Source organism: Siphateles boraxobius, unplaced genomic scaffold (genome assembly GCF_051911475.1).
Source record: "Siphateles boraxobius isolate OS27281-9 unplaced genomic scaffold, OSU_SipBor_1 20, whole genome shotgun sequence".
NCBI classification, from domain to species: Eukaryota; Metazoa; Chordata; class Actinopteri; order Cypriniformes; family Leuciscidae; genus Siphateles; species Siphateles boraxobius.
Window position 1 is genome coordinate 4077129 of NW_027508811.1, and position 16698 is coordinate 4093826.

The 16698-nt window shown below is 40.6% G+C and overlaps 1 protein-coding gene across 3 annotated transcripts in view; it reads right to left on the minus strand.

Annotated features, from left to right (window-relative positions):
• The window catches only part of golga7bb (golgin A7 family, member Bb), a 79373-nt gene extending 65878 nt beyond the window's left edge, over positions 1-13495 (minus strand). The window contains exons 1-2 of one of the 3 annotated variants that reach the window (XM_077236414.1): positions 13310-13380; positions 3635-3781 (exon numbers count right to left, since the gene is read on the minus strand). In XM_077236414.1, coding sequence (XP_077092529.1) covers positions 3635-3781; positions 13310-13321 — 159 coding nt within the window. In that variant the 5' untranslated portion in view covers positions 13322-13380. Of the gene's footprint in view, positions 1-3634; positions 3782-4058; positions 4161-13309 lie in introns of those variants that run through there. The other 2 variants (XM_077236413.1, XM_077236415.1) reach the window with 2 other exon arrangements.
• Between the last annotated feature and the right edge of the window lie 3203 nt (positions 13496-16698).

A 16698-nucleotide genomic window follows, 5' to 3' on the forward strand; every position in this document is an offset into this window, starting at 1 on the left:
GAAGCGCTGCATCGCCTGGCTTTCATCAGGCTGCGTGACTGGTACGGGCTGGGGAGCCTTCCTGCGACCACCTACACGGCGCGGCCCGGGTGAAAGCTGCTGCTGAGGCTGGGCGGGACGGGGCGGAAGTCACAGGTGGGTGCGATCGGCAGCAAGCGGACTGAGGCGTCTGAGCCGGCAGCTGGGTGGCAGCAGCTGGCCGCGGGGTCAGAACATGTTTGATAGCCTCAGTCTGCTTCTGGGCGGCCAAGAACTGTTGGACAGAGTCCTCGACCGCGCCACCGAAGAGGCCAACCTGGGATATGGGGTAGTTGAGGAAGCGGGTTCGCTCAGCCTCGCGCATATCAACCAGTTTAAGCCAGAGATGTCTGACCACGTATGTGGACATCACCTGACCCAGGGAGCGTGCTGTCACCTTTGTCGCTCATAGAGCGAGGTCGGTGGTGGCATGCAGCTGAATCAGAATGAGCCCTGAATCAGCTCTACCCTCGTGCATGTCATTGAGCACCCTGAAGGATGACAATAGCATGCAGAGAGGCGGCAGCCTGCCCCGCAGCTCTATTGGTCTTTGCCACCAGAGTAGACAAAAAACCTACAGGCATTGAACGGGTGCTTAGGGTCGCCCCGCCAGGTGGAGGCGCTATGGGGACACAGATGTGATACCACAGAACACTCCACGGGGGGAACCCCAGTGTACCCTTGGCCTCTGCGAGGGCAGATAAGGTGGAAGAGGCCACTGAGCAGTCGCGAAAAGTCAAAGGAGACTCCCATGATCTCATGACCTCTTCATGCACATCCGAGTAGAAAGGTATTGGATTCACCTCCCCCAAAAAACAATCAGTAACCCTGAGTGCTCGGGACATGGCGGAAGGTTCCACATAAGCCCGATACTCGCGGCGGCCCAGTAACGTATTGCTTCGCACAGTGCAAACATGATGCATCCACGAACGCTGTCTGAGCGTGATCGAAGCCCACACATGTCAAACAGCAATCGTGCCCATCAGCTGAATCTATCAGACTACCGCACTCAGAAATACACGGGCAGAACGTCTTTAAAAAGACGTGCCACGTGCAAGGTCTTTTTGTGAGCGAAAAGCTCGTAGAAGTGCTGAAGCGCCCGGGGAGAAACACACACGCTGTTGCAGACCACTGCACAGATCAGCAGACAGGAATGTGAAACTCGCTGGAACACGCCGTCACACCAACACCGACTGGAAGCTGCTCGTCTAGAAGATTCTCGAAGATAATCACAGAATAGTCTGCAGGAGTGAAGAGGACCTCTTGGCTCCGAAGCAAAACCTTATCTGCATGTTGCCAGTGTACTTCCTTATATACCCACGAGGTGGGGCGGAGTTACCTTATGCAAAAACCGCAGACCCCTGCCATTGGCTCGTTTTGTAATACTCGAAGTTCATAGGCTTTCTAAGCGAAAGCCCATTCGTCGTAACGACGGAACTTGTAGTGACTACGAAAGGGAACTTAGGCTTTTATTCACATATAAACAGAAGCTCAACCGTACTTGCTTGAAGCGCGAGAACAAACCTCACTGTGTTACACACGAGAATTAACATGAGACATGCGTAACATGAGAATGAACCTCATTGGTTGCTGCTGAAGCTCAAACATGCTGCGTAACATGAGAATGAACCTCATTGGTTCTTGCTGAAGCTCAAACGTGCTGCATAACATGAGAATGAACCTCATTGGTTATTACTGAATCTCAAATGTGCTGCATAACACGATAATTAACCTCACAACTGATTTAAGTTGAAGTTGAACTGAGTTGATGAATGTTTATACGTGAATAAAAGCCTAAATTCAATCTGTTGAATTGAGACAGCGTGCAACGCACAAACAATTCCAGACACTACACAGAACACAGGCAGGAACTTAAATACACAGTGGAGATTAACTAAAAGATTAGCAGCTGTGATGAATGTGATTAGTGTCCATGGTGACTGATCAGTGGCGGGAAACACAGACAAGGAAACACGTGAGGAATGAAAACAAACTAAAAGTCTATGAACTGAATATAACTGAACATAATGGTGACAATATTAAAGGCAGAATATATTCTGCTTGTGGATACCTTGTTTACTTGCAACTAACTCTGCTCAAACAAAACACCTTGAAAAGATTTCAAAAAACTTAACTCACTTGGAAATTTCTGCCAATTTGTTACCAATTGCTTAGAGCTGCATGATTCTGGATAAATTGAGAATCACATTTTTTTTGTTGTTGTTTCTATTCTCCCACGATTCTAAATAGACAACTAAGCAAAATAACATGTAATTTACTAGAGGTTCTGACAAAATGTTAATTGCTGGAGTCTATTTATAAAAACTAAAATAATTTGAACTACTTTTTTAAAAGAATGAATGAATGATTCGAAAGCCCTTTTCACACAAGCAGTCTTTACTGATTAATTACTGTTAAGATATCATGTGTGGACAGCAAATCAGCTAATTTTACGGTTATTTACTTGGATTACTGTGTGATAGAGGGCTAATGACTCACTCATAAATACTTGAATCAGCATTTTTTAACAAATCTACTGAAAGTATGATTCAATGACAAATACATTTTTGACAGTCATTTGTCACCACCCACTGGTGTAACGATGTCATTTCTACAATCTTTATTAGGTGATTTACTCTACCGTAGACATCATGGTTTATATCTGAACTATAAACTTTTATTCCAGTACTTCTGCAATAATTTGGATTATTGTAACAGGAATAATGATGATAATCATGCATTGCTAGTGGTGATCAGGTAGGCCTTTGTTTACCTTGTTCATTGTTGTTTATCCATGATTTCAAATAAGAATCCCCCAATGGCTTTTTAGTGCAAATCTAATTTTTAGTGCAAAAATTAGCCCAAATTACGCAAAGTAACTACTTGAGCACTAGTTAAAGCCCAAATCACGCAAAATAATGAATTGGGTTTAAATCATTTGCTGACATCTTGGTCCCCCCCCCGTTAAAAATCCTGTCTGCGCCACTTCTGTGTGGTTGAAAAGACTGTTTGCACAGCTGTTTCAAACCTATACATGAAAGTTTTAATAGACATAGGCGAATTGTTGTCATTTAAGATTGCATGGGTGTTTGAATCAAGGCCGCTATCTTTTAACAATTAATCGTGCAGCACTATTCTGTATAGGGCCTATAACAGCACACAATTTTTTAGCCAATCCGATTGGAAGTGTCAATTTCTGCCAGATATTGCTATTTTTGTGTCCAATTGGCATCAGACAGTCAGTCAATGAACTGTTGGTGGTTAGTGGGCTTAAGCTGAGGCGAGGAAGAGAAACCATCCAGTTTCTGTAAGTCCTGAACTGTCAAAGTTAGCACTGCAGTAATTGGTGAATAAGTCTGAAAGGTGAGCAAGGGTACAGTGACATTCCTGAAATGAGATCATTAGCATCATTGGCCATCATAACCCTCCGCAGAGAGATGGTCACGGCCAATTAAAATTAATCAGTTCAGGAAAAGGATGAATGTTAATGGAACGGCCTGTCCAGCAGAAACATCTGAGGGGTCAAAGGTTGATTCTGCATGCTGGCAACACGGAGACGTATTTCATAAGTAGCTGAGCAGATCTGCAAAGGCATATTAGGAGGAAAGATGTGTACCTTCAAGACTTCATAGGCTCTCGGGGCATTTCCTCTTCCTTTGTGAATGGAGAAGATGATTTTAAACAGATGTGACAGAGGCAGAACATTTCCAGCGCTGGGTTTCTTCCCACAGAGAAAGAGAAATGCTGATGTCCTCTCAAAAACCTTGAGAGACACCGTAGAGGAAGCAAAAATAGAGACTTGCTTCAGTTTAATATTGGTTTATAGGCCTACATGTCATAAGTGAAGGACTCCAATTGACTGAGAGACAAAAAAAAAACTCTTTTCTGCCTTGCAGGGCTGGGTGTTTAGCAATATTTTGTCTCATTATAGAGAGAAAGAGCAATTCACATTGTATGGGCTCAGTTTTAAGCAGCACATAAAAGGCACTGAAACCATTCAAATAAAATGTAATACATATCAATCATGTCATGTTACTCACTGATGCACAGGCCAGCTGCCCAAAATCCATGAACTCTTCACCGCTAGTGTACTGTAATACTGTATGTCGCCATTTAGGTTCATTATGTAATCTACATAGACAAGAAACCTGTCAAAATGTGATTGTGTACATAAAACAGGAATAAAGGAAAACAAAGATGGTCTAAGGCAGGGGTGTCCAAACTCAGTCGTGGAGGGCAGCTGTCCTGCAGAGTTTAGCTCTAGCCAGACTCAACACACCTGCCTGGAAGTTTCTAGTATGCCTATAAGACCTTGATTAGTTGATGGTCCAGGTGTGTTTAATTGGGGTTGGAGCTAAACTCTGCAGGACATTGGCCCTCCAGGACTGAGTTTGGACTTCCCTGGTCTAAGGTGTTAGAGGATTGAATCTCATGATATTTCAGAACAAATGGAAAAAAAAAAATATGCTTTTATGTATTTATATTTTTATTATTTATCAAATTTAATCATTTTGGCAAACACACCAAAAAAAAAAAAAAAAAAAATATATATATATATATATATATTGGTGGTGAAAATGGACTATGGTGTAACGGCCACCAGCTGGAGTAACGGTCACCAGCTGGAGTGTCCTTGAGAGCCACCAGAGGGCACTCCACAACAGACTATTGTCATTCCCTCATAAACTACAATTCCCATAACTCACTGCCCAGTATCATCATCCCTGATTGCATCCTGTGTCTCATTACCTTGTTAGTCTCAGCCTATTTAAACCATGTACACTCATTCATTTCCTGCAAAGTCTTGTATGTTGTTACACTGCATCTCTGAGCATGCTCCCTGGATTCATGTCTCTTGGATTTTGGATTCCTTGCCTGTTCCGTGGATTACTCTTTTGCCCGTGTTCCCTGCCTTGTTGTGTTTGTTATTGCTTGGACTAACTACCCGGTGTTAATGTCCTTTTCCTGTTTTCAACTACGATTGTGGATTACCCTTTAAATAAAACTGCATTTGGATCCTCAACCTTCGTGTCTCAGAGCAGTTCGTGACATATGGTGTGTGGTTTTATATAGATTTTTGACAGTTATGGCTAATTAAATGTGGTTGGGGAAAAACACAATGCCAAAAAAAAAAATAAAGTCCCACAAATCTTTCTACAATGTGTGCATTTACTGTTCAATAGTTTGTGGTCAGTACGAGTAAGCATATTAGAATGATTTCTGAAGGATCATGTGACACTGAAGACTGGAGTAATGATGCTGAAAATTCACCTTTGCCATCGCAGGAATAAATTACATTTTTTAATATATTAAAATAGAAAACAGGTATTATAAATCGTAGTAATATTTACTTTAACATTAAATATTAAAAATATTACAATTACAAACCAAAACTTTTGAACAATAAGCATAATATGTATATGTGTTATACATATATATATATATATATATATATATATATATATATAATGTATAACTAGCAAATATTGTAAATGTTTTTTTCATAATGTAAATTCTAAATAAAAAAAAAACTTAAAGGGATAGTTCACCCAAAAATGAAAATTCCTTCATAATTTACTCGCCCTTAAGGTGTTCCAAATCTGTATGAATTCTTTCTTCTGCTAAACACCAAAAATATTTTGAAGTATGCCGGTAACCAAACAGTTGATGGGCCCCATTGACTTCCATAGTATGGAGAAAAAATTATAATATGGAATTCAGTGGCGATCAGAAAGTGTTTGGTTACTGGCATTCTTCAAAATATCTTCTTTTGTGTTCAACAGAAGAAAAAAAATCATACAGGGTTGGAAAAACAACGTTCCAAACTACTTTGGAACAACTTTTTTTTGTACTTTATGCACAAACAGATCAATAAACATTTGCTGTCTTTCGCAGATGCCTTTATAATCAAACACTCTGATCTTAAGCACATTCTGTTATCCATGTTAATTAAATACCAGGAGATTATAAACTGACTTTCCCATTCCCCAAGAGATTTGCTTTTTAATCGAATGCGGCTGCCTTTTGAAGCTTGTTTATATGTGAATGGTTGTCATACCAAACAGATTTTCACATAAAATCAGCTGAACAACTCAGGCAAAAAATTAACTGGAATTGCTTTGAATGTATTTAGCATTAAGTACAGAATATTATTGGACACATAAAAATATCTTAATCTCATTGCAGTGGAAAACAAAATAGCAAACCAAATGGCATACATTTTAAAGAAAGACAGCACAAGTACATACTTTCAAGGCAAAAACATATATATTTAATATTATGAAGCTAGCTACATACTGTTCAAAATGAAGTATCTGACTGCTAAAAGTCTATAATCTGGAAAAGAGTCAATTTTTTGTCAAGTATTCTTATTCTAAGCACCATTGAGAAATGTTATTATTGCATAATTGTGCAGGTTACATTCAGATTGTCAACTTTTAACTGACCTCCTCACCTTCGCTAAACATCTGCCACCTACCAGAGACTGAACAGAAGGAGAACATAAGAACGATTCATACGATTCATTGAGAGTAAACAGTGCATGGCTACCATGCCTTAAAAAATAAAGCAGCTCTTGAAAGGGCAGTATGTTGTTCTCTAAATGCTACCAGAGATGCTGAGTGCACATGGCCTCAGGGTCACATGAAACAAATTACAGGTTGCATTAGCTGTGACACTTTAAAAGGGCTGTTACACAGTAGAACTGCTCTCTGTCGTGCTAGTTCATGTCTTCGCTTGTCCACCCTCTCTCACTCCTTTTTTCTAGATGCAAATATCTTTTCATCAAGCGTTCAGTTAGTCTTATAACTGTAAAAGATCAGATCAGCATAATTTTCGTGGTTAGGTTCAATAATTCAGTTCAATATGAGCAATATTACTGCTTTACTGAAACATTGTTTTACAATATTGTTCTGTCATGTCCATTCACTTCTAATTAACTCAAGCTATTCTGGAGATCACAGTTAACAAGAAACACAAGTAATAATAGTTCATTGAGTTGTGTATAATTAATTGGGATTGGCAGGGTGCAAGTGTGTAACCGGAGACGTCTGTGTTTCTATCTGTGTGGATTTACTTAGCTATACTTGGGGAATAAAACTATCCCCAGACGTTTGCTAATTCAGACATAAGCTTCATTTCATTGCTCAAATAAAAAAATGAATAAATAAAATAATAAAAGTAAATGTGTTATTTACGGAAGCGTATTGCATTCACTTGAGGAAAAAAAATCTACTCTGTTTTTCTGAATTAACGAGTTAATTATCTCAGAATTACGAGATAATTTTTCATGAAAAAAAAGTTTTTGCTCTGTTTTTCTAAATTAATGACTTAATTATCTCAAATTTATGAGATCATTTTTTCTTGAAAATAAATGTTTTTGCTCTGTTTTTCTGAATTATTGAGTTAATTATCTTAGAATTATGAGATTATTTTTCATAAAAAAAATATTTTGCTCTGTTTTTCTGAATTAATGAGATCCCTCAAAATCCTGAGCTCTATTTTAGCTGGATTGCATGGAAGTAAACATTATAAAAGCTTATTTTGAGGAGAATTGGGTTGTAGCTAAAATATAGCTCATGGCAGGAATAACAAAATATTTTTTTTTATGAAAAATGATCTCATGATTCTGAGATAATTAACTCAATAATTCAGAAAACCAGAGCAAATACATTTTATTTCAAGAAAAAATGATCTCATAATTTTGAGATAATTAAGTCATTAATTTAGAAAAACAGAGCAAAAACATCTCAGGTTACGTATGTAACCCTGGTTCCCTGATAGGGAACGAGACGCTGCGTTTGAGACGCGATGGGAACGCTCTGCGTGATTACGTCGTGAAGCACGTGTAAAATCAGTCCAATGGAAGCCCACTACGACATAGGTGACGTCATAGACCAGGAAACTATATAGCAGCCCTGAAATCAGACCGCGACAGCTTCTGAGAAACCTGAAGCAAGTCGATCAGGGTATGCAGGAAGTATGGCAGGCAAACGCAGCGTCTCGTTCCCTATCAGGGAACCAGGGTTACATACGTAACCTGAGACGTTCCCTTTCAAGGGTACTCGAGCTGCGTTGGAGACGTGATGGGAACCCCAAACCCACTATGCCATAGTGACAAATGCCCGTTCTGTGTGAAGTCCTGCGCACACTAAGAAGCAAGCAACCTCGCCCCAGGAGTGGAGAGGTCAAGGTCATAAAACCTGACAAATGTATGCGGAGAGGACCATCCTGCCGCATTACACACGTCAAGAAGGGAAACTCCCGAAATTAAGGCCATAGAGGCCGCCATACTCCGAGTAGAATGGGCCCGCACAGCCATAGGTGAAGGCTGTCCCGCCGCTTCATAAGCCAATGAATAGCCTCGACTATCCATTTACTCATCACCTGTTTAGATGCAGGGCATCCTCTCTTGAGTGACCCAAAACAAACAAATAATTGCTCAGATTTACGCCACAGAGAAGCTCTGTGAATGTAGGCATCTAAAGCCCGGACTGGACATAACAGGTTAAGCTGTTCCTGATCTGGGGTATTAAAGGGAGGAGGATAAAAGGCCTCCCGCACTATTGGGCCCCCAACATTTAGTGGGACCTTAGGAATATAACCCGGTCTAGGGTAGAGGAATGCTTTCACCATACTAGGTGCAAATTCCAGACATGAAGGAGCAACCGACAGAGCATGTAAATCACCAATTCTCTTGATAGACGAAATAGCAAGGAGAAATATAATCTTTAGAGTGAGGAATTTTTCTGAAACCTCCTCGATGGGCTCGAAGGGAGCCAAGGCCAGACCCTCAAGTACAATGGCCAAATCCCAAGCCGGTGCTCTAGATTGCAGTGCAGGCCTGAGCCTCAATGTACCACGGAGAAAACAAATAATAAGAAGATCTCTCCCAAGAGAAGAAGCCCCGAGATGGGTGATAAGCAGATATAGCCGCTACGAACACCTTTAAGGTGGAGGGAGATAATCCAGCAGAGAAACGGTCTTGAGGAAATCGAGAACTGTACCAACCGGGCAGTTAACAAGATTTAAAAAATATTCTCCACACCATGTAGAGAACAGTTTCCATTTCAATGTACATAGTTTTCTCGTGGAAGGAGCTCTGGATTGAAGGACGGTCTCAACGACCTCAGTCGAGAGACCGGATTCTATGAGCTGGGCCCCCTCAGAGGCCAAGCCCACCGTTTCCACAACTCCGTTTAACCCTTTTCTATTATGTGCAGGACCCATAGAGAAATATTTGGCAGAAGTTTCCACGCTGCCAGAAATTCCGATAAGGGAACCAGTCTCTCGAGACTGGCCTCTGGATTTGATTGAACAATAATTTCGGCGCCCTGAAGCGGCGAACCGGCAGGGAACAACCGAACTGACCGTTCTACAACCCTCCTCAGAGGATTGCACGGGGACGCTGACACCTCGGCGCCCTGAAGCGGCGAACCGGCAGGGAACAACCGAAGTGGCAGCGCTATAATACAATACGCGAATGCCCTGGAGTCTCAAAGGAGCCAGAGCTGCATCCACGCATTTTGTAAAGGTGCGGGGTGATAAACCTAGGCCAAATGGAAGAACCCGATACTGGTATGCTTCGCCCCATTTTTAAAGCGAACCTCAGGAACTTCCTGTGATGAATAGATACTTGGAAGTACGCGTCCTTCAAGTCTATTGTGACAAACCAGTCCTCGGACTGAATCTGTGATACAATCTGTTTGAGTGTAAGCACTTCCTGCTCCATAACCAGAGCCTGCTGTGAGTCCACTACCGTAGGGTGGACCCCCTGAAATCTGGGCGGACGAGAACCGCTGTAACCCTTTTCTATTATGTGCAGGACCCATAGAGAACTGACACCTCGGCGCCCTGAAGCGGCGAACCGGCAGGGAACACCTGAACTGGCAGCGCTGCGACCCTCCTCAGAGAGTCGCACCCCAGTGGGAGCCGAGGAGAAACGATTTCTCAAAACCGTCCCTCCTTTTATTTTTTCGACAGGACTTCTTGTCTAAGCTTTATTAGAGAAGACGACAGTCCTCTTTTTATTTAGATCTTGCCTACCTCTAACAGCTTAGTTCCTACGACCCTCCTCTGAGGATCGTAGGAAAAAGCAGGAAAGGGAACTTTTTTTTCATGAAAAATGATCTTGTAATTCTGTGATAATTAACTTGTTAATTCAGAAAAACAGAGCAAAAACTTTTTTCCATGAAAAATGATCTCGTAATTCTGAGATAATTAACTCGTTAATTCAGAAAAACAGAGTAGATTTTTTTTCATCAAGTGAATGCAATACACTTCCGTAGTTATGTTTCACTTTTTCTAAATTATATACTAGGGTGTAACGGTACACACAAGTCACGGTTTGATACAAGTCCAGTACATTTACATGCCCCGCTCTCAAAAGTTCTTGGTTGCTATCTGAACTTTTGTTTTGGGTTGGTGCATAGGTCACCAATTCTGTGCCTTTTCTTGATGTGGCGATTAACAAACAGCACTTTTGACTGACTTAATAGGGTTAAGACTAACCTATAAGAAATAAGCAAATTAATATATTCTACATAGTTAAAATTATAACTCCCTTGCTGTCCCCATGGGGACAAAAAAACAACAACCAACAACTCATAAATACAGTTTTAAGAAATGTTTTTAATTCTAAAAATGCAATGTGGGTGTATCTCTCTCTCTCTCTCTCTCTCTCTCTCTCTCTCTCTCTCTCTCTCTCTCTCTCTCTCTCTCTCTCGCTGTGTGTGTGTGTATGTGTATGTGTATGTGTGTGTGTGTGTGTGTGTGTGTGTGTGTGTGTGTGTGTGTGTGTGTGTGTGTGTGTGTGTGTGTGTGTGTGTTGCTACCAGGCCCTAGGCCCAAACGCAACAAATCAATGTTGGGAGTATTTTGTTGTGGCCCCTGCACAAGGGTAAAAACATTTTGGAGTCTCTTCTATAGATAAATAGCAAGCAATCCTCTAAAGACAGCTCTGCATAAAAACAGAAGTTGTCACAGTAGCCCCAGAACATAAAACAGCATAATTTATTTTAAGGATTAACTGGACTTGATTTGAGGTGCTTGTCAAAGAAACAACTACAGATCCATCTAAAGACGCCTCAGAGTTCACTGAATGCTAAACTGACCAGTGAAGTGGAGGAAAGGCACCCGGAGCATTCTTGGAACATTCCAATGACTCATTACAATATGCTTCAATGAAAAAGAGCCTGATGTAGGACAACAAGACCGCAAGATGCCCAGAGCAAGTGCATGACAACTCTTCTTGTGACAGCGAAAAATATTTTTTTTTCCCCAATGAATGTTGGCTAGGTGAGAGTCAACAATCAGTTTTAATAACCTAGTAAAGGTAAATCTAGGTTGCTGTGGGAAATAATTGTGTCCCTGAATACATTACACACTGCGGAATCTCATTGTGTATTCTCACAGGAGGGAGTTGCCTACCTTTTGAATCAATCTGTATACAAGATGGCTGAGTTAACAGGAAGTGCATGCAATTTAAACAGATGCCTAAATATAAACCATTTATTATGCAGTTTGGATATGAGTTGATTATACATTAAGGATAAAGGGCAGCTATACAGACATTATTCTTAAAGAGAGAAAATTGATCTGGAAGGTATGCCAATAAAACAGGAGAAAAGAGATGTGGATGCTTCTGCATATTAAAAAATAATAAATTTTTAATTTATGAATAAGTGATGCTTAGCCATGCATAACACCATGATGCTAAACAGCTAAACTATTGCAGATGGTTGTCAGGGTATTGCTGTGCAGGTGCTGGTGGTCAAAGAGGGAATTTTTAGGGAGGCTGATATGTGAAACACTATTGATTAAAATCAATAAAATTGTGCAGCATTCTCTTTTTTAAAAAATAAATTAGTATTACAATTATGATGATATCTTAAAATTGTATTGATAATGAATGAGTTATAATCCTCCAATCAGCAATAGTGATCAATACAGTAGGCTAAATCAACAAAATAAAATGAGCACTATCAAGCAAAATGTACACATGAAATAAGTTCTACTCCATCTAACTCACCAATGCATGATGGATGAAGATCATTCATTCATTGGGATTTCGTCGATATAACATTTTTCTTCCACAGTCCACAGGCAAGCTTGACGACGCATTAAATTGAACCTGGAAGCTGATTGGCTTGAATGATTACCAATGATAGTTGCGTTCTCTATTCTGATTAGTCAGCTGCTGTAAGTCTCCTCAACTTTTTGTTTTACACGTTGGCCTATTAACGTGGTTAACGCTTATGAATAATGTAAACCCTATGTAGGCAACATAATCATATTTCATTTACATTTGTATGCATCTGAGTCACGAACATCTGTTGGTAAACTGATGAAAGAAAATCGTTGACTTTAGATGTGTCCCAATTAGGGAAAACTGCAATTCAAATACACAGATTGTGCATTTTTAAAATATAACCTTGCCAAGACAACAAAAGCGGTTCAACCAATCAGAGTCAATCGCAGCTTGCAGCGCTTTCACCTGTAGGCTTCACAGTAAAACACGTTGGGTTATTTTTAACCTAACATTATTAAGTGAGTAGCGACGTGTGCGCTTTTTAATAACATATGGCTATTTGACACATGGTTAAAAGGCATATGGTTGTTGCATTATGGTTTAAATATGCATAATGTTGCAAAATAACCCGTGATCGCGGTATCACTTGACTATTTATTTTTCTATCCATTTTTACGTGGCTATTTATTTGGTAAATACTTATTTGAGTTAACATAATTGTATCAGCTTACTTGGAGAGACAGGAGGTAGAAACGTAGGATTCCCTGATCAATATTCAGTTTCAGGGGTTAATCAGTTACAGTTTATCGGGAATAGGCTATATGAATGGCGCAATGACCAATCAGAACCAAGTATTCCAGAGAGCCGCACAATAAATAGGCTACTTTTACTTTATCATCTGTTGGGTTATTCAGTATGTTTGTGTCTCTGTCCAGGGTGCTGAATAATACAGCAGTCCGTCTGTGTCATTCACTGTTTCTTATGTAGATCCTCTGCTTTTGACCACAAAATAATGATGCTTCACTTTTGGCTGATTTCAATGGAAAACTGTCATGTCGACGAAATCAGTCTTTAAATAACGTCTCCATTTCTTAATTATTTTTTTTGAACGTGTCTCATCTAAAGCGTTTACAGGAGCGTCGTGATTCAACCCCATAGCAGGTGTCAAAATAACTTCACACAAACGATACGAAGGAAACGGACCCGCTCTCCTGTCTGTTCGTCTCGCATGCAGCTCAAATTAACATGATTATTGATTCCTACCTCTGTCGCCATGATGCCTGAGACGGCGGTGGATGTGTGGTGGATCTGTCCCGGTGCTGAAATCCTCTCCACTCGTGGGACAGTAACGGACGGTGAGATGAACGCACTGGAGAGGGTGGAGTAGCGTCCTACTGATGGAGGAGGAGTGACTAGTACAGATGTGCTTCACTTCATGCATGTAGAAACAAGATCTTCGTAGAGAATCCGAGGACAAAAACACTGGGGTAAAAAAAATATTTCCCCAATAAAAATGTTTATTTATTTATTTATTTCCTTGAGATGTTTTCAGTGCCTACATTACAAAAATGGGTGTTCAGCAGAACATTTAACAATATAAGAATGACTGGTCCCACTTTATATTAGGTGTCTTTAACTATACTTACATTCTAATAATAATACTAATTGTTAGGTACAGTGTGTTTATTGTGTTTATGTTCTATTGCAAAAAAACAATATTGTTTAGTCAAATAAAAATGTGTTCAAGGATTGTAGGTCAGCCTCTTTTGAGAAGTTATATGGTTTAGTTTATTACAACAATTTGTTGAGGTTACCGGGTTAGTTCAACCAAAATTAAAAATTATCCCACAATTTACTCACTGGTGTATATGACTTTCTTCTTTCAGCCGAACAGAATCAAAGTTATGTTTAAAAAATCTCCGGGCTCTTCCCAGCTTTATAATGGGAGTGAATGGTAACTGAGATTTTGAATTACAGTTTATAAAGTTATAATTATGGATATTTTCCTTCAGAAGTCCTTTATTAACCCACTGGATTACGTTTATGATGGATGGATGCGCTTTTTTGGGGGGCTTCACAATTTTTGTTACTATTCATCCCATTATAAAACTGGGAAGAGCCAGGATATTTAATATAACTCTGATTGTGTTTGGCTGAAAGAAGAAAGTCATATACACCCATATGGCTTGAGGGTGAGTAATTATGGGATAGTTTTCATATTTTGGGTGAACTATCCCTTTAAGGCTGGCTAATAATATAGTCTCTGACCTCAATCATGTCCTGCATAATGAGTTTGTATTATTACCATCAAACCGGAGGTACAAGGCATAGTTATATATATATATATATATATATATATATATATATATATATATATACACAGATTCCTCATTAGCAGCTCTTTATATGGGCCGCTATACGTAAGCCTTTCACCATATGGAAGGATGGTCATGGCCTAATAGATGGTGAGTTGGACTGGTGACCCAAAGGTTGCTGGTTCGATTCCAGTACCGGCAGGAAATGACTGAGGTGTCCTTGAGTAAGGCACCTAACCCCCAAGAGCTCCCCGGGCGCTTCACAGGCTGCCCGCTGCTCCGGGTGTGTGTATGTGTTTTTGCAGTGTGTGTGTGTGTTCACTACTCACTACTCTGCTCCTTATGTGTGTGCACTAACTTGGATGGGTTAAATGCAGAGGTCAAACTCCAAGTATGGGTAACCATACTTGGCCATCATGTGTCACTTTCACTTTACTTTCACCATATTGGAGCGGTCCGTGAACATTAGAGAGCGAGTTGACTGAGCGTCTGCAACCGTAGTTACACCGATGTATGGATAGAATAACGATATATGAAATAGACTTCAGCAGATGATTTTACTAAGCTAACACAAGACGAATGTGTCAGCTGGCAATAAAAGCTACCATAGTAAAAGTATAAACTTTAAAATTATAATATACAATCGAGTTATATTAATAAACACCCTTACCCTGATGGTTCCGAGCTTTATAATGACAGTGGATTGCAACCATCAGCTCAAAAAAGTGCATCAATCCATCATAAAAAAACTCCACACGGCACCGGGGAGTTAATAAAGGCCTTCTAAAGCAAAGCTATGAGTGTGCGTAAGAAAAATATTCATATTCAAAACTTTATAATGTAAAATAACTAGCTTCCGGCCAAACGAATATACGGATCCGACTTAAGTCTAAAGCACAACTTATGCGAGTAATGCAACATACTACTGATATGTACGCTACGCCATGACGAACTACGCTACTTCCGACGTCACAAATTGCGCACTTGCGCTTTAGGCGTGAGTAGACTGCGTATGGCCGTTTGTCTGGAAGCTAGAATTTTACTTTGTAACGTGTTAAATTAATATTTTTCGTACACAAACTCATTGCTTTGCTTCAGAAGGCATTTTTTAACCCCCCGGAGCCGTGTGGAGTTCGTTAATGATGGATAAAAGCACTTTTTTGAGCTTCAACTGATGGTTGCAATTTACTGCTATTATAAAGCTCGGAGGTGTCAGGGTGTTTATTAATATAACTCTGATTGTTTTCGTCTGAAAGAAGAAAGTCATAAACACCTAGGATGGGTTGAAGGTGAGAAAATCATGGGGCAATTTTCATTTTATAGTGAACTACTCCTTTAAATGGTGAGAAATAGTGAAAATAAATAAGTGAAAAATATTAAAACACTCACAAATTATATATTACAATTGAACCAGCCAGAATTAATTAGGCTACACCAACCAAAGTAGGCACATTTTTAAGAGGCATTTCAGGTAAGAAAGAGCTTCTGAAGGTAACAATTGCCCATACCTACCTCTTTACAGTACAGATGAAAAATGTACACATAAATGTTTAAGTTTGCAGTATTATTATGTAAAAGTTAACATTAATACATTGACATGACACTGAAGATTAAATGTAATTTTTTACATTGTGAGTTTCAGCAACTACCTTCTGGGAGAATTTTCACATTTCCAATGAAGACAAGTAACAACTGAAGACAGGCAGACAAGTCCAATGAAAACAAACTAAACAGAACACAACTGTCACAGAATGCTCTCGGCAAGGCGCGTCCTTGCACCGTGAGGACAGAGATAAAGGTGGGGAGGTGGGGGTTTTGGAAGAAGGAGAGGGGCAGGCGGAGGGCAGGAAACAGGAGTGGGCGAAGGGCTGGAGAAGGAGAAGAAGAGGGGCTTGGCTGAGAGGTGATGGGTCCAGAGGGAAGGATCACGATCCATGGTGGAGCCGATGGAGGGATGAGCCATGGAGCCTGAAGGCCAGGAGGATTTAAGGGCGATGACGGACAGAGGCGGAACCGATGGCGGAGGATGACAGGGAGGAGACGTAAGTTTTCCGGGCCATGGTGGAGCAGAGGGTTCAGAGGGACACGGGGAAGCCGTTGGCTTGGGCTACTGAGGTGAAGATGGGGACATAGAAGGGCGTGGTGGAGACAGAGGGACTGAGGACCAAGAAGGAGCAGAAGGGAGTGAGAAGTCCAATGGAGCCGGGGGAAAGAAGGGACTTGGCATAGCCAGAGGAGTAGAGTCCAGAGGTGAGGGTAGGTCGACGAGCGACCAAGGCGATCCGGGGGGACAAGGAAGCCTGGCGGAACTGGTGAACTGATGGGACATGGCGGACA